The 27,047-nt window shown below is 51.7% G+C and overlaps 2 protein-coding genes across 5 annotated transcripts; one reads left to right on the top strand and one right to left on the bottom strand.

Moving 5' to 3' along the window:
* On the bottom strand, window positions 1–7,048 carry lsm14aa (LSM14A mRNA processing body assembly factor a). The gene is made up of 9 exons (XM_086302278.1): window positions 6,740–7,048; window positions 5,699–5,862; window positions 5,252–5,399; window positions 2,986–3,189; window positions 2,514–2,696; window positions 2,272–2,428; window positions 2,148–2,186; window positions 1,819–2,062; window positions 1–1,632 (listed from the first exon to the last, which is right to left on the bottom strand). The coding sequence occupies exons 1-9, from the start codon at window positions 6,858–6,860 to the stop codon at window positions 1,609–1,611; spliced, it is 1,284 nt and encodes a 427-aa protein (XP_086158404.1). The 5' UTR covers window positions 6,861–7,048; the 3' UTR covers window positions 1–1,608.
* Window positions 6,253–27,044, top strand: LOC147326881 (transcription initiation factor TFIID subunit 4-like). Of its 4 annotated transcripts, none has more exons than XM_086302275.1 (15): window positions 6,253–8,860; window positions 9,458–9,606; window positions 11,258–11,344; window positions 12,701–12,889; window positions 12,971–13,093; window positions 13,179–13,268; window positions 13,335–13,526; window positions 13,809–13,872; window positions 14,107–14,215; window positions 14,977–15,146; window positions 15,465–15,595; window positions 15,775–15,900; window positions 20,429–20,485; window positions 22,479–22,595; window positions 24,919–27,044. In XM_086302275.1, the coding sequence occupies exons 1-15, from the start codon at window positions 7,810–7,812 to the stop codon at window positions 25,078–25,080; spliced, it is 2,817 nt and encodes a 938-aa protein (XP_086158401.1). In that variant the 5' UTR covers window positions 6,253–7,809; the 3' UTR covers window positions 25,081–27,044. The 4 variants fall into 4 exon arrangements, with proteins under 4 accessions (XP_086158401.1, XP_086158400.1, XP_086158403.1 ...); XM_086302274.1 differs by having other exon boundaries at window positions 6,254–8,860; window positions 9,458–9,624; XM_086302277.1 differs by lacking the exon at window positions 11,258–11,344 and having other exon boundaries at window positions 6,254–8,860.
* The last annotated feature ends 3 nt before the right edge of the window (window positions 27,045–27,047 follow it).

Genomic DNA, 27,047 nt, shown 5'->3' with positions numbered 1-27,047 from the left:
ATCAGTGACTTCAATTTATTTTGCTCGTGTCATCATTAAAAACACAATTATTTTCAACAAGTTTGATTTTTAAACACGTGTCAAAGTGCAGCTCCAACACCTACGGAGGCCCATCACGGCCAAATATAAACTCCAGTCCATCCAGCCATTACTCTGCACCTTTACTGGCCCTGATGAGCTTCCGTACTGGCCTTTAAATCAAGTCCTGTGACACATCGAGTCCAAAATCTCTCGCTTCCTGTTCAAGTCTCTCTGTGATTGGACGGCGGGGGCATCGACCTGTTGTCAATCACAGCAGCGAGAATCAAACTGAGAGGATGCGTTCACCGCCAAGGAAACCCTGAACGCATCCTGAGGTCACACTGCACGTGCCTGGCTGTGAGGGGGCGGAGTCAGGACTCACGTTAGTAAGAACCCGCCAAGAGTTTGAATATTGCTAACCTACGATGCTACAGCGAGCTCGTGCTTGTTCTACTTGACATCACTTCCTGCAGCGGCTACGGGCTCACGCGTTAGGGTAACCGTAACGCAGAGTTATTTAGTGTACGAACGAGTTAACGATGAGGAAAGTGCAAAACGCACTCTACTACGGAAGACTTTAAATGCCTAAATCAAGAAAAAGCTTCAGTTTTGTCTGCAGACGCTTTTAATGTGTCAGTGTGATTTCAATCATCTGTACGTGTCTTTAGGACTCTCACAGCTGACAGCAAACATCGAATATCACGCCTGATTTAGTTCATTTGTTTTTAATGTGTCAGAATTAAAATATTTCTAGCACTTCCTGTTGCTGCAGGTTTCATTTCTCACTCTTTATAAAGTTTATTTGACATCTTAGTTCCTGAACTATCACTGAACACGCTCAAGGAACATGAAGTGAACCATCTACAAGTTATTTTCTAAACGGTGGCATTTTAAACCTTCCATATGGTAAGTATGGAATTCTAATGAATCTGTGGGAACGGATTAATTTAAGCATTAAACGTCCTCCGTACTTCCCGCAGCACCTCCAACTGAAACAAACTATGAGGAAAAACAAAGTGGCGACAGAAAGGTGAACTTTGACCTTTCGGTTAGTGTGTGACCCGGGAAGAAAAAAAGAAAAAGAAACGCCAGTGACGTGTGCACGTCGGCGGCTACGCTAACGTGAGACCGCGACACCGAGGGAGAAAACACCAAACCCTATTCCACAACCAAAGGAAACGCGGGAAAGAAACAGCGGGTCACGACGCGTGAGGGCGAGCGGGTCGGCAACGAAGAAGAACGCAGGAAGTCTACGCAGCAGTAGAAAAATACACATTACAAAAGGTGAGAGCGAGCGGGCAGCCATTTTGGCGATGAAGTTAGAGGAAAGTAAGTGCCCGTAAAGCTACGTCAGCAGGCATTGGTCGGACAAGTCGTCACAGACGGCATGACAGAAACGCCTCGCTGCTGCCTGCGAGGATTTCTCGCCGCTGCCGCTGACAGACATGGAAGGTTACGCTGCATCAAGCATCGACACCGGTGCTGGTGACAAATACACAACTTCATTATTTTCAACAAAACAGCAACAACTACTCGTCTTCCTCTGAAGAAGCTCCGCCTCTGTGCCGACGACTCCTCCCACCGTTACTACGACGCCACTTTGTCGTCCTTCTGCAAGAAAAACAGGAACAAACGCCAACGTTAGCACCGAGAGGCGACGGACTTTAAGGTCAGAAGGACGGGGCGGAACTCCAGCTCCTACTTCCTCAAGTCATGTGTTGGTCTGACAGGAGCCCTCTAACCCCGCCCCCTGAGCCTTCACTGTCTCGAAGTTAAAACACAATAACGTGACCTCACCCGGTACGCCGACAGGTCGGCGAACTCCCGGCCGGCCTGGTTTCCTCTGTATCCTCCCCTGTAGCCGCCACCGCCTCCCTGCGGTGGCCCAAAGGAGCCCCGGCTGGCCGGGCGACCCCGCCCACCGCAATAACCTGTGCCGCCGCGGCCACGGTAGCCCTGGCGACCTCGGCTCTGACGCAGAGGGATGCCGAAGGTTTCAGCGTTCATCCGCCGCTCCTCCGCCCACGTTTGCCTCCGCTCCCTGCAAGAGAAACAAGCGGCGGTGAGCGAGAGACGCGGCACGCTACACACAGGAAGTGGTCGGGGCTATGGTTAAAGCGACTCACCTCGGGAACCCCGACCCTCCGGACCGCTCGCTCGTCTTCCTGCCGGACAGAAAACATTTCCATTGTTAGTGACCGCGCCCCCTTCAGTGTACAGAAGCCACGCCCACACTGACAGCACTCGTACCTCGTGTCATCGCAGGAGATGTTGTCGAAGAACGACTTGGACTTGTCGTAGTAGCAGTTGGGCCCGAGCGGGTCGCACTCGTCGTCGGCGTTGCTCTCGCTATTCTGAGTCTCCACGCCAGAGTCGCCTTTATCCTCGCCGTTGAGTGCCTTCTCGTCTGCGAGGCGAACAACAGAAACGGGACACGCTCAGACGAACGTTACGCTTAACGCTGCATTTCGGCCCACCGTCGGTGACCTCACCTCGGAGCTTCAGCTTGCTCTGGAACTCGCGCTCCAGCTCCTCCTTGTTGAACTGCGCGTTGGCGCTCTCGAAGTCAAAGTCCTTCTCGAACTTCATTGGGCCGTCCCGGCGCACATTGAAGCGTCCTCTGCCGCGGTGACCGCCTCCTCTGCCGCGTCTGTTAGACGGAGCACCCGCGGCAGCTGAAGAATAGAGGGAGGACGAGGAGGACATTAGTTACCGTGGTAACTAGAGGGGGAGACACGAGGACGTGAACTGAGGCACATCCACGATGACGGACGACCTCGCAGCACTTCGAGGTAATGTCACATGTTAGCAATCACACATGCAGGTAACAGGAAGTCAGGTGACACTCAACTGACTTCCAGTTACCTGATAGGACACCGTGAGGATGGACGTCACGCTCCGATTGGCTCATACTGTAAACACAGAGCGGTATGTGTGGTGCCGACGCCGCATCTACAGCCTCACCTCTCCTCGTGTCCACGCTCTCCTGCGAGTGCTGCGCCTTCTGGCTGCTCTGTCCTGAGGAGGCTGTGCGGCCATGGGCGGGGCTTCGGCGTCCCAGGCCAGGAGCCGGTGCAGTAGTGGTGGTGGCTGAGGGGGCGGCGCTGGCTGCCTGATCCAGGACCGGACTCTTCCTCAGAGGGTCCAGGTTACCTGGGCTGGTTCGACCTGCAGAACCGGGGAAAGGTCACAGTTAGTGCGGCGCTACTCGATCATCAATGATCACGCCGAGAGAAACTCATATCAGAGAAACTGAGCAGGGCGTGTAGGTGTTCCTCACTTCCTGCTTCAGCACTGCAGGAGGACAGGAAGTGACTCATACAACTCTTCAGCATCACACGGTGATGAAGCAGCGCAGGAATTTGTGCTGACCTTTGAAGTCATTTAACACAAAGTAAAGATTGCACAATAAAGCAAAAACATTAAAAGGCGAACTGCGATGGGTCCATGACACGATCACGTGAAACAAACATTTGCAGTAACAGTAAAGGCGAAATTCTCGCTGCGTCTCTGCTGCAATCGGGATTTCTTATAACAACTGGCGAGCAGACACAACGCGCTGCGAGCGGCAGCTTCAACATCGCAGCTGACTTTTAATCCTCTGGACCGCGTGGAGGTCATGTGGAGCAGGAAATGAAGGCCTTGATGGCTCAGTCACGCCAACGCCACAAACCGCCCCTGCTCGCTTCCTGTGGCATGAGTTATGTGGCACAAGGGTCACAGACAGACCCTCAACTAGGGCTGGGCCATATTATACCGTTCACGGTAATACCGGTATAATGTTAGGCAACGATAGGAAAATGAAATATCGCGATAGAATGAGTAAAACGCGCATGCGCAGTGGCTTTGTTTTCATACGCACATGGCCGATTGTTGAGTGAAACAGATGAACCAGAATTGGTTTGTAAAAACTAACCCAACTTCAGTGATGTGGAACTGGTTTGGTGTTTGTCCGTCAGATACACAACAAAGCACTTTTTTTTGCAGAACATGCAAGCGGCCGTCGTTATTGTCGTATTTGTCGGACTAAGATGCTCTTAAATCTGGGAGTAATCTGGGTCCTAAACTCCGTAAACTTCAGGTCAAACAACACTGCAGCATCACTGAGAGTTAAAAACTGTCTAAATTCTTTCATCTTTAATAAAACGATCAGCATTGCTGCTTTACCAGGTGTAACTATAAAGTTTAACTTCCAGGCATCCATGAAAACAAAAGTTATTACATTTAACGGAGTTAGAAGTTAGCAGGAAGCTAGCGGAAGTTAGCTCGCTAGTTTCGCTAGTTACCTAAGCATGATATTGCATGTTCTGACTGAGAGATTTCTGAAAACATTCAAACGTACAGCTCTGCTATCACTTCCAACATAAATGAAGACAGGAAACTAAACAGCAGTGACGTTTGTAGGGTTACTGAAGTTGGGCTAGCTGGTATATAATGATGTGCTACCTGATCGCTAGCGACACAGCTATGTTAGCATAACATAAACAGTGAAGCTGGAGGACGAACACTAACACTTTTCCACTTATAAAAGTTAACGTGAAGGTTCTTCATGGTTAGAGACAAATGCAAGCGCATGGCAGGATGCTGTAAACGGACCAAACTTCAGTCAGGAGAACAACTGAGATAATCCATCCACAATACGAGGTTAGTCATTCATATACTGCAACAACATGGGAATAGAGCAGCTGCCAGAGGATTCAACATTAATGAATCAATGGTACAGAAGTGGAGGAAGCAAGAAGAATGAGTTTAATAAAGTTTGATTTATCTGACTGCTTTGTTTCGCTTAATGTGCCTTATAATCCCGTGCACCTTATGGTCCGTAAAATACGTACTGCACACTGCAGTTTAATGTTGCAAAGCACCTCTTTTTAACTTCAGTGGATATTATACATGGTTATGCTCAGGATATGTCAGCCCATTTCTACTGGAAATGCCTTTGGGTTAAACTTTCAGCAAGGAATTTGCATTTGCACTGTTACATTTTTATAAAGCTTTAATGTACATAAAAACCAGCTTCTTGTTTAAGTGAAAATAAATGGAAGGTTGTCTTTTTGCGCTAGTAATGTTGTGGAGTTGTATTTTGTCTCGCATCAATTATATCGTCGGTTATATCGTTATCGCAAATTTTCAAATATATATCGTGATAAATATTTTTGGCCATATCGCCCTGATCTACCCTCAACCCTTGGATTTCATGCCCGGCGAGAACCCCACCCCCCCTGCTTACCTGCAGCACCAAGCTGCGGCGACACCAACGGGCTGCTGTTGAACTGGCTGTAGGCGGGGACCGGAGCTCGGCTGAAGAGGCCGTAGGAACCGGCTGACTGGAATGGGGTTGGCGCCGTGGCGGACGAGGAGCTGGAGCTCATAGATGACTGCAGGAGGAGGAAGAAAGGTTAAAGGTCACATCAGCTCCTCGTTTCATTTCTCGCAGAAAACTGAAACAGGAAGCCTAATTTGTCCCTTTCACAGTAAAGGTCCTGTGATAGCAGAGGGGACAGATTAAAATAAAGCTCTCTCACACATAGCTCAGCTTACAGGAAGTGGTGGAAATAATATTTCAACATAAGATAGACTGGAAGTGGATCGGTCAGGACCCTCAGGTCAGAGGGGCCAAGTCCAATCAGACAGCCCACAGGCCAAACACGACCTTGCCTCCTCAGGACGGGCGTACCTGGACGATGGCAGGGTCCTGGGGCAGCGAGCAGGTGGGTTTGGGTGGCTCGCACACGGTCAGGTCCTTGATGTCGCTGCCTCTGAAGATGATGTACTCAAACGTGTCATCCCGAGGCGGAATTGGCCGGTCGGTGGGCCGGTCTTCAGTGCCGAACGAACGAACTGTCAGAGGAGGAAACAAAGTGCTGCTAGAATCACAGGTCAAAGGGGAAACAGGGTTCAAACCACCCCTCTTAAATTCACCCTAATGGAGCACCAAATGCTAATTAGAGCAGAACAGTAGTCTAGGTGATGCCCCTACTACAGAGAGGAGAGCATTGGGTGACCTAGTTATTGATCGTCAGGCACCTAATGGCGGTCAGAGGAGCTGTGGTCTGAGCTGGGAGGAGACCGGACACATCTCCTCTCAGATCACCCGGAATACCTGCAGAGGGCTCTGGGAAATCTAAGGAAACACATATACATACAGCCCTCACTCTGGTGTGTGTTGTTTTGTTTTTTTTTGTTCCTGCTCTGTCACAGGTCACGTGACACCGTGCTTCACTCGCACAACATAACGCTTGGACATAGCACCACAAAACCACGCGATCCACTATACTACTTGTCCCGGCTCCGCCTGCACCGGTCTGTGACGTGCACTCAGTGACGTCAGAGAGTGCGGCGAGCAGGTGAGGCTGACCGGAAACGAGCATGGTGTCGGCTTCCTCTACTGGCTAGCGTTAGCCGGTTAGGTGAATCACCTGTTACTCTATCTGCGCACAGAGAGCTGGTGTGAGCCGTCACAGCAGTTTAGCCTCCCTTTATCCGCTTGAATCCGAATAAGTCGGTGCAGTTTCATGCTAGCTCGGCAGAACACGCTTTTTGTGACGAATGTTAGCATGATAGTGTTAGCCAATGGGTTTAGTTTAGCGTGCTAAGCTCGGCTAAAACTGCTAATCACCGTTGTTTACGCCCGCGCAGCCGCAACTCAGCAACACAAACAAAGCTTAAACCGAGCAAGAGCATAGCCGCGAGCCCTCCACTCACGCGGCAGTGCTACCTTTAGCCAGCGCCACTGTCGAGTTCTCGGTGTCGATGGTGTAGAGGATGCCTTCGTAGCGGATCTCGGCCTTGGAGATCAGGCTGATCTTGCTGCCGAGGTAGGGGGTCCCGCCGCTCATGGTGCTGTCCGTGACTGGGAGCTTCTAGCAGAGAAACGGACAGGCGCCTTGTGTGAAGTACACGCGAAACAGAAACGATCCTTCGGGGGGTCTGTGTGTGTTGACTCTACTGCGCTCCGCGGCTACAACATGGCTACCTGCTCCTCCATCTGAGGCTCTGAGCGCGGGGGCTAACGATACTACCCAGCATCGCGATATTTCACGGCTTCGTCAGCTGTAGATCTGAGGATGATAGAAGAGACGGCAGCTGCTGGCCCTCGTATGGAACAATAGAACTACTCTACCATAGCACCATACCAAACAACACGTTTAATTAAAGGGTCAGTTTTGTTTTCTTGATTCTTTATTAATATTCTTTTATTTATTCACCATCCAATGTTTGTCTGAAGCCTGGTCAGTTTCCACCTTCTCCTGGGAGCTCTTCCCAGGTCAGATGTCTTTAACCTCTAGGAAATATCCTCCCGAACTATCTCAGCTGCCTCCGAAGCTCCTCGCCCACCTCTAAAAAACGGAAGCTTTAGAGCTGGAAGCAGGAAGGACCGTGTGGCTCTGTTGAAGTGGTGGATTGTGACAGTTCACAGATGTAAACATGTGTGGAATAAAATCAGCAGGATTTATTGACCAGATTATTGAGAAATCTGATTGATAGATAGAATCTGATCAGGTTTCTCCTGGATCCTTTTGTTTTCTTTTACTCCACTTTTGTTTTTACGGGTTATATACGAAGCCTCTTTGTCCTCGTTGGCTGAATTGAACGGAACGGAACCTGTGTTCAAATAAAGTTTTGAGTGGCTGGACTCTGCCCTCACCTGCGAACTCACCTGTACACAAAGAGCTGCGGCTCTAATGGAAAATCTGCCTCTCCTATCTCTATGCTCGGAAGCGAGCCGGATCCTCGGCGCATGCGTACATTCTAAAATACGATTTGCACAACGGTCCAGCATCAAAGATGGCGGGAGCCTCCGACCCACTGGAGGACATGCTCTTCAATGAGGTGGACGAGAAGGCGGTGAGCGACCTGGTCGGTTCTCTGGAATCTCAGCTAGGCGACCGAAAGCCTCCCGCGCCTCCGTTTTCCGCCGGGAAACGAGACGCGGCTCCGTCGGCCGCGGGCCACTTCTCAGGGAAAGTGCGCGGAGCGGAGTCCGCGGAGCAGCCGCAACAAGGACATCCCGGAGCGGTGCTGACCCCGGAGCCCGCCGCAAGCGAGCCGCCGTCCACCGCACCGCTGCCCTCGTCTACCTCCGCCGGGCCCGCGGGAGCCAGCCTGGCCGCGGTCGGACCGCCTCCGCCCGCCGGTTCTCCGGGACCGGGACCTCTCGGCGCTCCGGCCGCCGGCGCTAGCTTCCCCCGGGCTGCGGTCCCGGGTCCGAGCGCTGCGGAGGCGGTCAGGAGCTCTCCGCCCGGACTGCAGAGCGTGAACGGCGGTACCGGAGCCACCAAGTTGGTGAGCTCTCCCGGTGTTCCTGCGACCGCCGGGGCCGGCCCCGCGACTTCACAGCCCGGCTTCCCCGTACCTCAGCACTCCGGGGGCTCCCCCTCCGCGGTCCTGCAGAGGCTCCCGAGCCCGGCGGCCCAGAACGGGCTCGACCCGCAGGGCGGCCCGCCGGCAGCCCCCGCCGCCTCCGCCTCTCAGGTCGTGAACCACAACAACCCTCTCATGCACGCCAAGGTGCTCGTGCCCAGCCAGCCCGCCACCGGAAGCTCGGTCATACTGACCGGCACCCCCTCCCCGGTCCAGGCCCCCATCAGCCACCCTCAGACCGGGACCAGCACGTCACCCTCCCCCGGGGCTAAACCCGCAGTCAACGGGGTGTCCCAGCCCGCCGTGGCCGTGGTGAGGCCGCCCGGACCGGCCGTGGTGGCCACCTCCATCCCGCAGCAGAGACCCGGGCTGGTGGCCGCCACCACCCGGGTCGCTACTTCGCAACCCTCGCTGGCTGTCCGGCCCCAGCAGCAGACCACCATCCAGCTGCCCCAGGGCTTCACCATGCCCCAAGGTGAGGACACACACACACACACACACACACACACACACACACACACACACACACACACACCAGGTGACCCACAGTCTCCCAGCTGATCTGTGAGCCGATCAGTGATCGATCGTCCCTTTGAGGAGGACCTGATTCTGTTCAGTAACTGATCTGCTGAGAGCTGGCAGCCTCTGATGGAAGGCTATCGATGAAGTGATCAGCTGCTGATCAGTTTATGACTGATTAATCGACTAATCTGAACGTTTCATAGTTGCAGCTTTGAGGTTTTTGTTGTGTGAATGTTAAATCAATAATCTGATCAGCAGGCAGATTGTCAGACTGAGGTTGGCTCTGTTTGAGTTCCTGCTCCTGCTGTGTGAGCCACAGCGACCACAGCAGTGATCAATAAAGGATTCTGATCAGTGGACTAGCTCGAGTCTCCAGCTCCTCGGGGTCACGTGACCATATTCAGCAGATTGTTGAGAACGATTGATTGTGTGGGTTGGTCAAAGGTGAGAGCTGAGACAGGAAGTGAAGAGTCAGGTGTTGCGTTCAGGCGTAGTAAGTGCTCAGTTTACAGTAAATGTCCTGACCTGCCCCCTCCTCCTCCCCCTGCAGGTATGGTTCTGGTCCGGACTGAGACGGGTCAGCTGGTCATGGTCCCCCAGCAGGTCCTCGCTCAGGCTCAGGCCAAGACGCAGCAGAGCCAGGCGGTGACGAGCATCACGCAGAGACCCGCCACGCCGACGGCCGCCACCACCATCCGGGTGAGCACTGCCCCCACGGTAAGCTCCGCCCACACAATGCAGGTGCGAGAGTTTTTTACTTCACATTTAATTTTTGTTTCACTGTCATACTCCCAATCTGATGAGCTTGACCAATCACAGGCAAGTTCTTCAGTAGGGGTGGGTTTCAATAATCAATAATCAATTCTAGCTTGAATGAGGCGATATCGATTCATTCAAATCCTGAATCGATTTTTAAATATATTGATTTTGCCCGAAACGCCAGAATCTCAGGTTAAACCTCACAACATTTCTACAACCACCAAACAGCTAAAACAGTAAATGCGAGCAGGAACACGATTCTGCACAGAGACGTAAACACAAAGGGCGGACCCCCCGACGCATCAGAATCAGTCAGCTGTCGGCGTTTAGCCCCAACGGCGTGCCCGTGTACGTGCCATCAGGTGAGAAAGCCGACAGCTCACAGATTCTGATGCGTCGGGGGGTCCGCCCTTTGTGTTTACGTCCTTTTTTGGGCTCGATTCTGAAGCGGTAGTTTTGTCTCTCCAACCAAACTTCACTGAACCAGCTGCAGATCCAAACTCCGCATCACATAAACATCGTCATGGACTCACTCTGACTTTGGATGTTTTGCTTCCACCACGAGAAAGTCACACTTCCTGCACAGCTCTCTCTCTGTACTTCAAGAACAGTTTCCCCTCTATAAATCTGTTTTCTGCATTATTGTGCACCAGTCACCCGTTGTTCACAGCGCTGTCGGCCGCTGTGCTTTATTTGATTTAATTTAACTGACCTCTGACAAGGAAGCGTAATTTCTGCTGTTCAATACTGAACAAATGTAAACTTTTTAAAATGCTGTGTCTCTAATCCTGTAACTTTGCTTCACTTCAGCAGCATCAGGTCATGTTTATATGTTGATTCATGGTTTTCTTCTGTGTTTGATCGACTGCAGAATATTTTAAGGTTGTCTGCTATAAAACGCCAGAACAGGAAAATCTCCTTCATGTGTTTGTGTGTTGCTCACTTACTTTGACACAAAGGCCTCTGCTGTGATGCTCACACCTCTGATAAAGTCTGACAAGCTGTAAAAATATGAATATGTGCTGATAAATGATCAGAATTATAATATTTCTGACTGTCTGAGACAAAATTTCCCTGATTCGAATCGATCAAATCGGGACCTCGTGAATCGGAATCGATACCCAGCCCTACTTTTCAATTTATTTACTGCTGCAGCCAGAACAGAGGCCAAAGGAGGCCAAAGGAGGGGGAACAGCTAAGCTGTAGAGCCTCTTTACTTCACTGTGCAATACTTTTTGTTAACAGTCAGCGGTGCAATAGACTTCAATGCCCTTGTATTCTTATTCTGTTTATTCTTTTTATCCCTTTCGTATATTTTCTTTACATATGTGTGTATAGATAATCTTCTGCTCACGTTCTGTAACTTCTGTCGGTGTTGCTATTGGAAACCGAATCTCCCAGAGGAACCCACCCGAGGGATTAATAAAGTTTATCTTATGTTAGAAGTCAAGCCCCTCCCCTTTTAAAGCTCTGGGGAGGGGCTTTAATGAATTAAAAAGGAAGTCCTTCTGTAGTGCTTGTTTGTGATTGGTGGAACTGATGTTACCTGATGGTGCGGTTTGTTTTTTCCCCTCCTCCCTGCTGTCGGCAGGCACCGGGCACCCCTCAGACCGTCCGCCTGGCCACACCTACTCAGACCAGAATGATTCAGCCTCCCTCCACGACTGCCGCAGTGCAGGTGTGTTTCCTGCTGGCAGCACGTCATGTGACACCTGATGGTTATTTTAAGCCTCTTTTCCACCAGTCTCTAACGCTCCATTAACAGTTAGTACCGCCTCAGCGTGCGTGGGGTTGTACCTGTTACTAATCAGGTTGTAGTAACAGGTACCCACAGGTACCACACGGCTGTGGGTCAAACTGTGTGGTCGCCAGTGTTGGGGAGTAACGGAATACATGTACCGCCGTTACGTATTTCAAAGACAAAATATGAGTAACTGTATTCCGTTACAGTTACCGTTTAAAAAGGTGGTATTCAGAATACAGTTACTTTGTTGAAATAAATGGATTACACTGCGGTACTTTCCTGTTTCATATTGTCGCGGGTCAGGACTGTTTGGGTTTTGTTTGACAGCTACGTTCTGTTGTTCCAGGCGGCAGCGTTACGGTTGCCATGGTTACAAGGCGACGCTCTCTCTCTCTCTGCGACTGTGTGTTTCCTGGGTGAGAGAGCGCCTTTTCGTTGTTGTGCTAAGCTAACAGGCAGAATGCTACAAGCATAGCTCTAAAGAATGTAGCATCATGGGCAGTGTAGTCCGTGCTGCAGGGAGAATGGACTGCCATACACGTTATGGGTCTGTGAGCGCGAGGAGGGAGAAAAAGGCGAGTGGAAAGGTACGAGTTGTCATCGAGGAAAAACGGGAGCTGGAAGCATGTAAATATAATAATAACCACTGCAGCCAAGAAGAGAGCCTGACGAGCCCAGTTGTAAGTAAGCTATTAAGACTCGACTGTACACCGTGTTCCTGTTTTCCTCTGAAACAATAAGTTCTGTTGGAGCCTTTCAACGCCTCTCTCTGTCTCTGCTAGCAAAGTTGACCCACACAACAAAGTAAAGCTATTTTTTGGCTACGAGCTGACAGCGACCCCGCCGTATTAGTCAGAGGTCCCTTTACTACAGTTCGGAGTCGCGGACCTTCAGTAACAGTAATAAATCACACAGCAATAGGACATTCACGTTGTTGTAAAAAGCATGATAATATATTAAGTAATCCAAAGTATTCAGGATACGTTACTGTCATTGAGTAACGTAACGGAATACGTTACAGAATACATTTTGGGGCATGTATTCTGTAATCTGTAATGGAATACATTTTAAAAGTAACCTTCCCAACACTGGTGGTCGCTAGCCTGTGATGAAGGCGACAGACGTGTTAGACCCCGCCTCACCTTCCACACCTGAGCTCTAAACTTTTAAAACTTATCAGACCGCCATCTTCACACCAGGTCTTTATTTAGAGCGAACGCGGCGGCGTGTGTCACATGAGGTCAGCCTGATGGTGGTCATGTGACTTGTCTGTTTTCTGTTGCTTTACAGAAGGCGCTCGCAGTGGCGCCCAGCATCACGCCGGTATCGGTGAAGATGACGACCCCCCAGAAGACGCCGACGGTGATCACGACGGGGGGGACGCCTGTCGCCAAACCTGCCGGTGTGCCGTCCACCCCCATGACCGGCACACCGGCGCCCGCAGCCTCGCCCGCCACCAGAGTCACTGTGGTGTCCCAGGTGGGTTCAGGTGTATCCGGCAGGTTTGGGCTGCTGTGATGGAGGCACTTCCTGTCTCTGACCCTCTGTCGTCCTCAACAGGAAATGCAGGAAAACGTAAAGAAATGCAAGAACTTCCTCGCCACGCTCATCAAGCTGGCGTCCCACAACTCGCCCTCGCCGGATACCTCGAAGAACGTGAAAGCCCTGGTGCAGGACCTGCTCGTAAGTAGCTCCTCCTCCTGCTCACTGCCGCCTGATTGGACCTATGGGGTCATGTGATCGTACGATGCCGTCTTCATGTTTTCAGGACGCCAAAATCGAGCCCGAGGAGTTCACCACTCGGCTGCAGGCCGAGCTGAAGTCCTCGCCACAACCCTACCTCATTCCCTTCCTCAAGGTACGGCTGTAGTACTGCGAATACTGCAGGTGTTACTGCAGGTGTTAAGCGTGTGTGTCTCCACAGAAAAGCCTCCCCGCTCTGCGGCAGACGCTGCTCAACAGCCAGCAGTCTCTGATGACTGCACCCCCCGGCGCCGTGGTCACGCCTCCGGCCACCCCTGGCTCAGTCACCGCCGCCACCATCAGGCCGCGGCTGCCCGTCAACCCGGCCGGCGGCACCGTCCGTCTGAACGCACCCATCGGCACGGCGGCTCTGGTAAGAATCGTCAGGTTACAGGTCAACAAAAAGACTTTTGTAACCTTTGACCTTGTAAATATGAAAATATTTTGGATGTTTTAATTGGAAAAACGCTCCAGCTGCAAACCTGCGTCAGACTCGTTTATTCGGACTCTAACGTCCTCACCGGAGTGCTGCGGGTAACCGTGAGCACGCCACTCGCCGTCAACAAACAAGTGAACGCTGACCCCTCAGAGGAAGTCTGAGGCTCAGCCCTCTGTGATGATGATGTAATGATGATGTCATGATGCTCTCCTGCAGCCTGTGTGCAGACCTGGAGTGCAGACCGTGCAGGCTCGGGCGCCGATTGTCTTCAGACCTCAGGGTGAGTTTGTCGAGCTGCTCGGCGCACCTGGAGAGTCACTTTTGTTTTAAGGGGCGGAGCCTCCCGCAGCTTAAGCTGCTCAGTTTTAAATAAATCGGCTGTTTTAAAGGTTAAAAAAAAGCAGCAAGCGCCACCACCAGGTGGCAGCAGACCGCAGGGTTATCAGGCCTGTTTCACAGCTGGTGGGAGGAGCTTTTTTATTTTTTTAATAAGCATGCTTTTTTCCCTTTTCAGCTACGCTGCAGGTGAGAGGACCCACAACCATCATCAGCAAAAGCCCTGTGAACCTTGCAGCTCAGGCCAATCAGAAGAAGCTGAGCGATCCAGGGGGCGGGACGTTCAGGTGAGCAAAACGTTATTTAAAAAGTAAAAAGTTTCTGTGACACCTGTAAACTAACAATGGACACGGAACGATGGATACACTAGTCCCGGAGGTCGAACAGAGATACGGAGGCCCCGGAGCGCCAAAAAACAAGCATCAAAACAGGAAGTGCAGAACAGCTGTTTCAGTCACACAGGTCGGCTTTACTGAGGACGGTCGAGGGTCGCCTCACCTGAAACGGCACAAGTGACATTCATTTAAAAACATGAGCTGAGAACACCTGACCGTGTCGGATCAGTCTGGAGAAGGTTAGCGTTCTTAAGGTTGGGCCTCTGTGAGCACAGGTCACGATGATGAAGCACGCGTGACCTGTGACAGCAGGAAGTGACTGTCCAGCGTCTCTGGCTCTGACTGGTTCCTGATTTGGGTCAGAGGGGTTGCGATGAGCCGGAGTGTTACTCTGACCCGGCGAAGGCTCCAACAGAAAAAAAAGACTAGTCACCACTTCCTGTTGGAAGCGTAGTTCACAGATGAGGCAGCAGGGGGCAGTGTGTGCCCACAGCGAGCAAAGCTGAGTGTAGGTGTGAGAGGAACATATTTTAATACACTGCAATAAAAAATAAGTGTGTGCGTTTAAAAAAACAGGAAGTGACTTCATCTTTGGGCCAATGAGATTGGGGAACGCTGCTGTGCTTCATTCGCAGTGTGGACCTGAGCTCTGACACGTTCTTCCTCAGCCTCGACATCCCTAACCTTCCCGCTTTCCTTTTCTTAACCCGCAGAGATGACGACGACATCAACGACGTGGCTTCGATGGCTGGCGTCAATCTCAATGAGGAGAACGCCCGAATCCTCGCCACCAGCTCGGAGCTCGTGGGCACAAAGATCCGCTCGTGTAAAGACGAGGCCTTCCTGCCGAGCGGCCTGCTGCTCCGCCGCATCCTGGACACAGGTCAGTGTGAAAACTCAGCAAATCAGCGGGTCTCCTGATTCTCCTGTACCTGCTCAGGTATCACGCCTGAAAGCCTGTTTCACCTTCAGCCTCAAAGGTCAGCTGAGTCAGTCGGAACCTCCTCCTCCTCTGTCGGCTGTTTCTTAGTGAAGGATGCAGGGAGGAGTCTAAAACTAGTTCGAGGACAGGAGGAGAACTGTAGGCGCTGATGAAGACGAATTCAGAAAGGAAATGAAGCCGGGATGATCGACCTGCAGAAACCACCTGCTGACGTGCAGCGGCGTCCCGTCCTGATGATCTCTGTTTTCTCGTCCTCAGCTAAGAAGTTTGGCGTCAGCGAGGTCCCGCCAGAAGTGGTGAACCTGGTTTCCCACGCCACGCAGTCCCGGCTGCGCACCCTGCTGGAGAAGGTTTCGGCCATCGCGCAGCACCGCACGGACGGCGGGAAGGTAAGAACGCTCGCAGCGTGCCTCACCTGCGTTTAGATCGAGCCGCCGTCGGGCTGTTTCTGGACGACTCCGCTGTAGATCTGCTGTTACCGTTGAGCTGCGCAGGCTGATGTTAAATTAGCAGATATTTAAATGGAGTCTGGTTTACATGTCCCGTTTCTCTCCTCCCCCCCCATCAGGATGAAGAGCGCTACGAGCAGACGTCGGACGTTCGCTCTCAGCTGCGTTTCTTCGAGCAGTTGGAGCGTTTGGAGAAACAGAGGAAAGACGAGCAGGAGAGAGAGATGCTGCTGAAGGCCGCCAAGGTACGGACACGTTTCTGCGTTCACCTTTCTGAAGAGTTCAGTTTAAAATGAAATGTTTTTGAAAGAAGCTGAGTTTGAAGAGGACCAGCTTCCTGTTCCCCGTCCTGATGTAACACATTTTATGCAAAGTTATATCAAATATACACTAAGTAGAAACGATCACTAAACTAAACACAAAATGAAACAAGTAAATCAAACTGCAATTGTATAAAAGGCCGGGCTTCTGCTTCTGAGAGACCAGACAGGTTCTAAAGATCAGGAGCCAATGGGAAGGCTGTTAAATCTGCAGGAGCAGCTGGTTGGTGGACCTCAGCGCCCGCAGGATTATATGGTTTCAGAAGTTCTGCTAAGTAAGCTGGTCCATCGAGACTCTTAAAAACAAACAGCTTGCATGCAGCGAAGTCAGATCAGAGCCAACGTATAAAGAGTTGCAATGACGGAGACGTTGGATAGATGTGTGTGTCTGTGAATGTCCACCAGCAGAGGACCCACATCTGAGCCCTGTGGAACTCCACGTGTGATGTTTGTGTGGAAAAACTCACCAAGAAAGCTCATGTTTCTCTAAAGGTTATAATTTCGTGGACGTGAAATCAAATTGTGTTTTTATGGGCCTGCCTAGTGATCAGTGCTTCCACTAGAGATGTGCAAAGCAGCCGGTATTTGTATCTGTTGAGGGGGGGGAAGTATTTGTATTCGAGTAAAAATCCATTTTTTTGCATTACACTTCTAATTAATGTTATAGTAAGTAGTGAATGGACAACGGGAACCTCTGCTAAGGTTAACTAGCCTATAGCCTACGTCTTGCTGTCTGCAAAAGACTAACATAAACGTACATACAGTGGGGCAAAAAAGTATTTAGTCAGCCACCGATTGTGCAAGTTCCCCCACTTAAAATGATGACAGAGGTCAGTAATTTGCACCAGAGGTACACTTCAACTGTGAGAGACACAATGTGAAAAAAAAATCCATGAATCCACATGGTAGGATTTGTAAAGAATTTATTGGTAAATCAGGGTGGAAAATAAGTATTTGGTCACCTCAAACAAGGAAAATCTCTGGCTCTCACAGACCTGTAACGTCTTCTGTAAGAAGCTTTTCTGTCCCCCACTCGTTACCTGTATGAATGGCACCTGTTTGAACTCATCATCTGTATAAAAGACACCTGTCCACAGCCTCAAACAGTCAGACTCCAAACTCCGCCATGGCCAAGACCAAAGAGCTTTCGAAGGACACCAGGAAAAGTATTGTAGACCTGCACCAGACTGGGAAGAGTGAATCTACAATAGGCAAGCAGCTTGGTGTGAAAAAATCAACTGTGGGAGCAATCATCAGAAAATGGAAGACATACAAGACCACTGATAATCTCCCTCGATCTGGGGCTCCACGCAAGATCTCATCCCGTGGGGTCAAAATGATCATGAGAACGGTGAGCAAAGATCCCAGAACCACACGGGGGGACCTGGTGAATGACCTGCAGAGAGCTGGGACCAAAGTAACAAAGGTCACCATCAGTAACACACTACAACGGCAGGGAATCAAATCCCGCAGTGCCAGACGTGTTCCGCTGCTGAAGCCAGTGCATGTCCAGGCCCGTCTGAAGTTTGCCAGAGAGCACATGGATGATACAGCAGAGGATTGGGAGAATGTCATGTGGTCAGATGAAACCAAAGTAGAACTTTTTGGTATAAACTCAACTCGTCGTGTTTGGAGGAAGAAGAATACTGAGTTGCATCCCAAGAACACCATACCTACTGTGAAGCATGGGGGTGGAAACATCATGCTATGGGGCTGTTTTTCTGCCAAGGGGACAGGACGACTGATCCGTGTTAAGGACAGAATGAATGGGGCCATGTATCGTGAGATTTTGAGCCAAAACCTCCTTCCATCAGTGAGAACTTTGAAGATGAAACGAGGCTGGGTCTTCCAACATGACAATGATCCAAAACACACCGCCCGGGCAACAAAGGAGTGGCTCCGTAAGAAGCATTTGAAAGTCCTGGAGTGGCCTAGCCAGTCTCCAGACCTCAACCCCATAGAAAATCTGTGGCGGGAGTTGAAAGTCCGTGTTGCTCGGCGACAGCCCCAAAACATCACTGCTCTCGAGAAGATCTGCATGGAGGAATGGGCCAAAATACCAGCTACTGTGTGTGCAAACCTGGTAAAGACCTATAGTAAACGTTTGACCTCTGTTATTGCCAACAAAGGTTATGTTACAAAGTATTGAGTTGTATTTTTGTTATTGACCAAATACTTATTTTCCACCCTGATTTACCAATAAATTCTTTACAAATCCTACCATGTGGATTCATGGATTTTTTTTTCACATTCTGTCTCTCACAGTTGAAGTGTACCTCTGGTGCAAATTACTGACCTCTGTCATCATTTTAGGTGGGGGAACTTGCACAATCGGTGGCTGACTAAATACTTTTTTGCCCCACTGTATAACTCCCACAAGTGCATACAATTCGACACAACTACACAAGCGTTGTTTTAACCTTTTAAACCGAACTTTAACGTTACTCTGTCAACAGCCTGTTGTCCAAATCCAGTCTCCAACCTTTTTTGCGCCACAGACCGGTTTATGTCCGACAATATTTTTACGGACCGGCCTTTAAGGTGTTGCGGATAAATGCAGCAAAATAAAACCAGTACTGGTACCAAATAAAATTTATTGATAACACACGGCAAAAGACAGAGAAACTGAGGTAACGATCAAAACAATAAATATTAACGATAAAACCCTGAAAACCGTAAATTTCACACCTGAACCTCAACACTCGCGGCCTGGTACCAAAAGGCTCACGGACAGGTACCGGTGCATGGCCGGGGGTGGGGACCGCTGGTCTAAATGTCGCGCTAACAGCTGCGTAAACAGAGCGAACACGAGAGCACCTGTGCAGACGTCAATAATGCAGCGTAATTGATTAATCTTCAGATCCTCGCGAAACTTATAAACTGCCTCCGGAAACCAGTTAAGGTAGAACAAAAATCTATTCAACAAAACCAGTGATGCAGTTCAGCCGAGCCTCTCTGTTGCTGTGGAGCAGCCCACACGTCACTCGCTCGTGCACTCATGCGCTGCAGTCTCATGAGGAAACTCAGCTTTTTGATATAAAGTTTTTCTTGTTCCCGAATACAAATATTTTTTAAAGTATTTATTTGAAATAATTATTCGTAAAAAACGCGATATTCGTGCCTTTCCGAACACCGTATTCGAATTCAGCTCCACCCCTAGTTTCCACTAATCACAGCTCACAGTGAAAGCACACCTTCACTCTCAGGCGTGTTTCTAAAATGAGTGCGTGAGCCGTCTGGATGAAGGCGGCGGCTCGCAGTCTAACCCTCAGCGTGCACGCAGGTTAGATTTCAGGTGTGTTTGCTGCAGGAAGTCCAAACTGAGGAGCTCTGTTTGCGGTCCTGGATCTTCTGTCCTCTCTGACAGAGAAAAGGTTGTTTCTGTAACGATCTCTGCTTCGCTGTGTGCCCTCAGGCGTCTCTCTGCTCATCACTGATGAGCTCACACTAATAGCTCGTGCTTCTGTCCCCGCCTGAGCTTAGACACTCTGATTTGAAAGAACAGACTGTAGGTAAAAGATGGGGAGAACATATAGGTCCTCGTCCCGCATGTACTTAGACTGATGTAACCCCGCGCAGCTGTGATTCCTCGAAGGATGCTTTCCTCCTCCTCATTTAGACCATTTGTGGTTGATAATTTCACAGTTTTTTAGTCGTGCTGCCGACAGTTGGAACAAACCACTGACTGGCTGCTCTCATCAAAACGAGCTCGTCAATGCCTCGCCATTTTCTCTTCCGTTTTCCGCTGTCTAACTTTGGGTTCTTCCTTGGACACCAGCGTTTTTGTTTTCGCCCGCCCACTTAACTCCAGAACTGTAACGCCACACGCCTGAAGTTACCGTTTCCCTCCTTCCAGAGCCTTCTCCATTAGTACTCGGATCGGCTCACCATGGATCGCCACGGCTTGACTTGGATCGACTGGTTTTCCATCACAATGCTTTACTACCTAACCTGCATGATCGTCGTCATAGCAACATGTCAGAACATCGCGCGACACGAGCGCTTCAAAGCCGATATACCTGCTGCTCGCTCTGTGGCTTTTCGCTCGGGGAACACACCGTTGTTGTTGTTTGTAACCAGTTCTTTTCAAAAATGGCGGTTTGAATTTTCATGAACGAACCGAGTGATGCTACTGACCAGCCAATCGGTGACATGCAGTCTGACGACATCACATGCTGGGATCACATAATTGCATAAAGCAGACTAGCAGCAACGTGGTGCATTGCTGCCCCAACAGGTCAGGAGTTCAATCTAAACCCGCCACGGTGGCCTGGGGCAGGTGATCGTTTCCACCCGTGGATGCTGTTGCAACATCACCCAGGATTCTCTTTGTGTCGATTACCGAGGTTACCTGCTCCCTTGACCCCAAACTTTAATAATGTCTGAGCTGTGGGCCGATGTCTGACAGGTGAAGATGAGCAGATTAATGCATCTACTCTGTTTTTACTTCCAGAGTCGTGCCAGACAAGAAGACCCTGAACAGGCTCGACTCAAGCAGAAGGCTAAAGAGGTACACCTGTCTGTCTGTGCGCCTGTCTGTGCGTCTGTCTGTGTGCCTGTCTGTGGGCCTGTCTGTCTGTCTGTGGGCCTGTCTGTGCGTCTGTCTGTGCGCCTGTCTGTGCGTCTGTCTGTCTGTGGGCCTGTCTGTGCGCCTGTCTGTGCGCCTGTCTGTGCGCCTGTCTGTGGGCCTGTCTGTCTGTCTGTGGGCCTGTCTGTGCGTCTGTCTGTGCGCCTGTCTGTGCGCCTGTCTGTGCGTCTGTCTGTCTGTGGGCCTGTCTGTGCGCCTGTCTGTGCGCCTGTCTGTGCGCCTGTCTGTGCGTCTGTCTGTCTGTGGGCCTGTCTGTGCGCCTGTCTGTGCGCCTGTCTGTCTGTCTGTGCGCCTGTCTGTCTGTGCGTCTGTCTGTCTGTGGGCCTGTCTGTGCGTCTGTCTGTCTGTCTGTGCGTCTGTCTGTGCGCCTGTCTGTGCGTCTGTCTGTCTGTGGGCCTGTCTGTGCGCCTGTCTGTGCGCCTGTCTGTCTGTCTGTGCGCCTGTCTGTCTGTGCGCCTGTCTGTCTGTCTGTGCGCCTGTCTGTCTGTGCGTCTGTCTGTGCGCCTGTCTGTCTGTCTGTGCGCCTGTCTGTCTGTCTGTGCGCCTGTCTGTGCGTCTGTCTGTCTGTCTGTCTGTGCGTCTGTCTGTCTGTCTGTGCGTCTGTCTGCGCGTTTGTCTGTCTGTCTGTGCGCCTGTCTGTCTGTGCGTCTGTCTGTGCGCCTGTCTGTCTGTCTGTGCGCCTGTCTGTGCGTCTGTCTGTGCGCCTGTCTGTCTGTCTGTGCGCCTGTCTGTCTGTCTGTGCGCCTGTCTGTCTCTCTGTGGGCCTGTCTGTCTGTGCGTCTGTCTGTGGGCCTGTCTGTCTGTGCGCCTGTCTGTCTGTCTGTGCGCCTGTCTGTCTCTCTGTGGGCCTGTCTGTGGGCCTGTCTGTCTGTGCGTCTGTCTGTGGGCCTGTCTGTCTGTGCGCCTGTCTGTCTGTCTGTGCGTCTGTCTGTCTGTGCGTCTGTCTGTCTGTGCGCCTTTCTGTCTGTCTGTGCGTCTGTCTGTGGGCCTGTCTGCGCGTTTGTCTGTCTGTCTGTGCGCCTGTCTGTCTGTGCGCCTGTCTGTGCGCCTGTCTGTCTGTCTGTGCGTCTGTCTGTGCGCCTGTCTGCGCGTTTGTCTGTCTGTCTGTGCGCCTGTCTGTCTGTGCGTCTGTCTGTGCGTCTGTCTGTGCGCCTGTCTGTCTGTGCGCGCGCCTGTCTGTGAGCCTGTCTGTCTGTCTGTCTGTGGGCCTGTCTGTGCGCCTGTCTGTCTGTCTGTGCGCCTGTCTGTCTGTCTGTGCGCCTGTCTGTCTGTGCGCCTGTCTGTCTGTGCGCCTGTCTGTCTGTGGGCCTGTCTGTGCGCCTGTCTGTCTGTGCGTCTGTCTGTGCGCCTGTCTGTCTGTCTGTGCGCCTGTCTGTCTGTCTGTGGGCCTGTCTGTGCGTCTGTCTGTGCGCCTGTCTGTCTGTGCGCCTGTCTGTCTGTGCGCCTGTCTGTCTGTGCGCCTGTCTGTGCGCCTGTCTGTCTGTGCGTCTGTCTGTGCGCCTGTCTGTCTGTCTGTGCGCCTGTCTGCACGTTTGTCTGTCTGTCTGTGGGCCTGTCTGTCTGTCTGTGCGTCTGTCTGTGCGTCTGTCTGTGCGCCTGTCTGTCTGTCTGTGCGTCTGTCTGTGCGCCTGTCTGTCTGTGGGCCTGTCTGTCTGTCTGTGGGCCTGTCTGTCTGTCTGTGGGCCTGTCTGTCTGTCTGTGGGCCTGTCTGTGGGCCTGTCTGTCTGTCTGTGGGCCTGTCTGTCTGTCTGTGGGCCTGTCTGTGGGCCTGTCTGTCTGTCTGTGGGCCTGTCTGTCTGTCTGTGGGCCTGTCTGTGGGCCTGTCTGTCTGTCTGTGGGCCTGTCTGTCTGTGACTTCATTAAGTGTAAAAACTGAGTCATGTGAGTATTCCTGATGTTCTGATTGTTCCCACAGATGCAGCAGCAGGAGCTTGCTCAGATGCGACAGAGAGACGCCAACCTCACTGCGCTCGCCGCCATCGGCCCGCGCAAGAAACGCAAGCTGGACTCACCGGGCGGAGCTGGCACAGAGGTAAGACACCAGCTCAGAGGTGGTGTAAGAAACAGAACACAGCAGGGAACCACATCATCATCATCATCATCATCATCGTGTATGTGTGATGATGTCAGCTGCTAGCTCAGCTGTTCTTCCAATCAGCTGTGCATCATGGGGCGCTACTGCTCAGAGCCCCTGCATGACCAGTTGAATACATTACTGAACAACCTCCACCTTTATCCACCCGTATAGGTGATGACTCACTGCTGCCTCCGCTGGTCGTCAGAGGAACTGTAGGTTTACTTCTTCTGCTGCTGCGCTTTTAATGGCACAGAGTGGAGAACCTGCAGCGTGTCTGACCAATCACGAGAGAGCGCGCGTGTATATAACGACCCTCCCTCTCCTCAATTCAGGCTGTGAATGTGAGCAGAGTTGAGTGAAGGGGGTCAGTGTGTGCCTGGGGGCTGTGAGGGTCTGACTTTCCCCCTCTGCCACCTCCCCCTCCCCTCAGGGGCAGCCATTCATTTCTGAAATGAACTGAGACAGCGGGGGTGGGTGGTGCCCCCCTGCCCATCCTGTCCTGCCTGGGGCTGGCCCCCCAGCAGCCGCAGACAAAGCCAAGCCCCTACAGAGAAATCCAGCATTTCTGGGCTCGTTTAGCAGATACAGAGCAGCTGGCAGCAAGCGTGGGGGCGGGGCAACAGGGGCGAGGCACTCCGGTCGGAGTTGCTGTGTTCATGTTTTAGTAACGGTGTGCTGGCGCCATGCTCGTTTGACTAATGAGTTAACTTATTGGCTTATGAACTGGGTTGGGCTCCAGATGTTTGCAGCTGTCAGTGCTTTTCTCAGGAAATGAAGCTCCTGATTGGAGGTTGAGAGGAATGACCACGCGATGGAGTGTGTGGCGCGAGCTCACTGAGCTCAGCCTGCATTAGGATCAGACGCCGTTTGTGTTCGTGGACGCTCTGAGCTCAGAGGAGTCAGCTCAATGAGAAGCTCAAACCTTACCGTGTGGCAGCAGCGCTGCAGAGTGAACCGCAGTGGCTCCTGTAGTCACCCTGAGGGGCGTTCACGAGCCCGCAGGGCGTCGGTGTAGATGGAGCCTTTACCTGAGCCCCCGCTGAGCGTGAGTTCACACACCATCAGTGTTAATGGTACAAGCTTAGACGGCCCGCTGAGGGACAGAGGTCGCATTCGTGTGGGGCGAGGCGGTGTCGGGGCAGCTGTGGTTGGTGCTGGGAGAGTCTGCGTTTGTGCCGTGACACCTGCTCAGGTGTTCTCACGAATGCGCCCCACTGTTAGAAACAAAGGAGTTCAAACTGAGCCTGAAGGCGATCAAAGCCGAATGAAAGGAAGCGTTTGTGCTTCCTGTTGGTGAAACAAGGCGTCTGCAGGCGTGCATTCAGAGCAGGCTACAGCCTGAGGTGGTGGGGGCGGGTCCGGGGCGGGCAGACCCAGCTGAAGCCTGATCGGGCCTGCAGTGGATGCTGAAGGGCAAACTGCTGCAGCTCCAGGGCAGATTAGAAAGAGGCAACACAAATCTCTTTGTGCTGGAAATTTCCAGCGGAGAGGGAGCAGCGCTCGGACGCCGTGACATGTGCTGACAGGACTGAGTCGCAGACGCGTGCACGCAGGTGTCACTGTGGCGTTGTCAGCTCTGAATGAAACAGGAAGTCCATCTTCCTTCATATAACATCCAGCAGAGGGAGGAAGAGCATCCGTCATCCTCAGGAGCAGCTCGCTCTGAATTCCTCGCCAACATGAGCCTGGTCGGCTTCGGTAATCGGGTCAGCCTGCAGCTCGCCATCACGTTCGCCATCAGCTGACTGCAGATACCTGCAGCTCTGTGAGAACCCATCGCTCAGGGCCTTTCTGAATTATTGGGGCCTTTTCGGTCGTGGGGGGGGGGGCTTCATCAGTTTCTCTCGTTTTGGATGCTTGAATATGATTGGCTCACCTTAGACCGTGTGACTGGAACTGCTGCGACGGGCATGTTGGAGCAGCAGCTGCTCAGTACTTTTACTAATCGCTGCAGGGCTGGGAGTCACCTGACCTCCGGCTGCCGGCGCGCCCTCCGCACGCAGGTGTGGCCCAGCAGCAGGTCTGGACCCAGCGAGGGATTAAAGCAGCGTGGGAGAGCTTGTGCAGACATGGGGCGGAGCCTCGGCATAGACCCGGCATCTCTAAATGCACCAAACATGGAGGTCAAAGGTCGCTGTGCTTCAGGCACTTTTTAAGACCGCGAGACAAACGGTGTGTCAGAGGTCGCACAGCAAGTGCAGCTTTAGCTCATCAGGATGTTTTTTCCTTCCATGTTTGTTTCCTGCTCACTGCCTCCTCTCTCCTTCCTCCTCTCCAGGTGTCCTCGGGCTCAGCCGCCGGCTCCTCCGTGGCCGGCTCCTCCCGCCAGCAGCCCCGCCAGCGCATCACACGAGTTAACCTCAGGGACTTAATTTTCTGTATGGAGCACGATCGGCCCACGGCTCGCTCCCTGATACTCTACAAGGCTCTGCTGAAGTGAGGAGGGAGCCACCGCAGCCGCCCCCCCTCGCCCCCAGTCCTCCAGCGGAGGTGTTTGATTCTGGTCATCAGTCCTTACGGCACCTTTCAACGCTCAGCTCTGCTTTTACGATTATTTTTAGAAAAGGACATCCCGCCTCAGCTCGCCCTTCCGTTAGCGGAGCACTCCACTGCTCTCATCCAGATCAGGCCAATCAGAAACCAGATCCAAGGCTGATTGGACAGATTGTGATTGGCTGAAAGGCTGGTCTGTTTTGGTGCTCGGCTGCTCATTGATGCAGTTTAAAACAGGGTGTGAAACGCGGCCTGGGTTATGCTATCGAAGCTGTGGCCACGCCTACCCCTGTAGTCCAGCAGTGACGTCTGGAACAAACTGCTGTTGAATACTGTTTCAAGTCATGTGACCAGGAAATAAACTGCCTTATTAAGTCCGCCCCCTCCATTACCCACAATCCAGCTGGACCTCGAGAAGCTGTGTGGGAGATCTCCTCTGTTGTGTCTAGCCGCTGACTTGAGGAACATCACCACATCACCTGTAATTATTCTCTTAGTTACTCATTTGAGCAAATTCTACTTCAGCGTGGAGTTCGTCAGGGCGCCACTTTGGGTCCTTTTGTTCTTCGCCAATGTTTCTGGTTGCTGTGGTTTCTCTTCCTCTTAGAAACCTTTCGTCCACAGCAACTCCTCCGCTGCAACTCCACGCAATTAGTCCGCCAATCAACACGTGAACCGTCTCGCGCGGTTTCACGTGGTGTTCCTGTGACGCCATAAAAAGCTGAGCTGAGCTGACAGGCATGCAGCGTGACACTGAGCTTCTCCTGTGAGATGAGGTGGCGAGCGCCTCCGGACTCCAGCGCTGTACCTGAACAGGTGCCTTTGAGTCAAACCTTTCCCGACCTCTTTAGATTTCCTGTTGGCCCACTCAGGACGCCAGGCTCGCAGGCTCATCGTTTTGTTTTGAAAGTTTTCTGATCGCGCTCAGATCCTTCGGCTCAGTTCCGTCACGTGATGGGAGGAGCTTCTTTTCACGATGTTGTGTTCGTCAAAGGAACAGTTTAACATTAAGACAAATCTGTGTGAGAGCCGGACGGTCAGATCGGTGAAGTCGTGGCGTTTTCGGGCAAATCGAGCGCAAAACCTAGCAAGATTTCACAACCTGAAAACTTTTTATCGATTAGAAAAATCAATGTCCAGTTTGTTTTGATTAACCAGCTGATTCTTTTCTCAGATAATGAAATTACAAATATCCTGTTAACGCAGACTGACGCCCTGGTAACCACCCGTTGTTGTTGTGATCGCCCGCTGAACACGCACCTTGTCTGCAAACGCGCTAAAATCTTGTTGCCTGTGACGCCAAAGCTTTTACTTTGAAGGTGAACTATTACAACTTCCGGCATGGTTTCCATGCAGCTCGGAAAACATCGGCCGCGTGATCACGAGGATTTGAATGCAGCGCCATCTGCAGAATGCAGATTTATTTATTTTCCCTAGCAACTGTGGTTACCGCGGTTACCGTAGGGCAACTGTAGCCTAAAATTCCAACTTTCTACACGTTTGAGGAAAAAAACCATTTTTCCTCATGAAGTCGTTTCTTTAGAAAAAATGTTGATGACGAGTGGCTTCATTGGAAGGGGGCGGGGTCTGAACGTCACGACTCTCAGCAGGTAGACTGACGGACTGTCCCTTTAAGGTGAAACAGGAAGTGCTCCTCCTCCTGGCGGCGGCTGCGTGCGACTGGACTCGAGCCTCGTGGTTGAAATGCAGTTTGAAAGTTTCCGGAAGGTTTTTAACGCTTTAATGTCGGTCTGTGTGGCGATGGCGTAGAGCCCTATGAACTGAAGGACGCCATTTTTGGGACTATTTATATTTCCTACATTGTGTATTCGCACCTGAGGCCCGCCGGGCCGTTTTACAGTCGTTTGTACCTTTGCAAAAAAAATGAAATAAAGAGAAGGAGAAAGTGGGCGG

The sequence above is a fragment of the Aulonocara sp. 'chitande type north' Nkhata Bay genome, linkage group LG7 (assembly GCF_057382095.1).
Source record: "Aulonocara sp. 'chitande type north' Nkhata Bay isolate Kocher_YH1m ecotype deep benthic linkage group LG7, A_spYH_male_GT1.1, whole genome shotgun sequence".
In the NCBI taxonomy this organism is placed as follows: domain Eukaryota; kingdom Metazoa; phylum Chordata; class Actinopteri; order Cichliformes; family Cichlidae; genus Aulonocara; species Aulonocara sp. 'chitande type north' Nkhata Bay.
The sequence above is the reverse complement of the archived record's forward strand: the minus strand, read 5'-3'. Positions and strand labels throughout refer to the sequence as shown.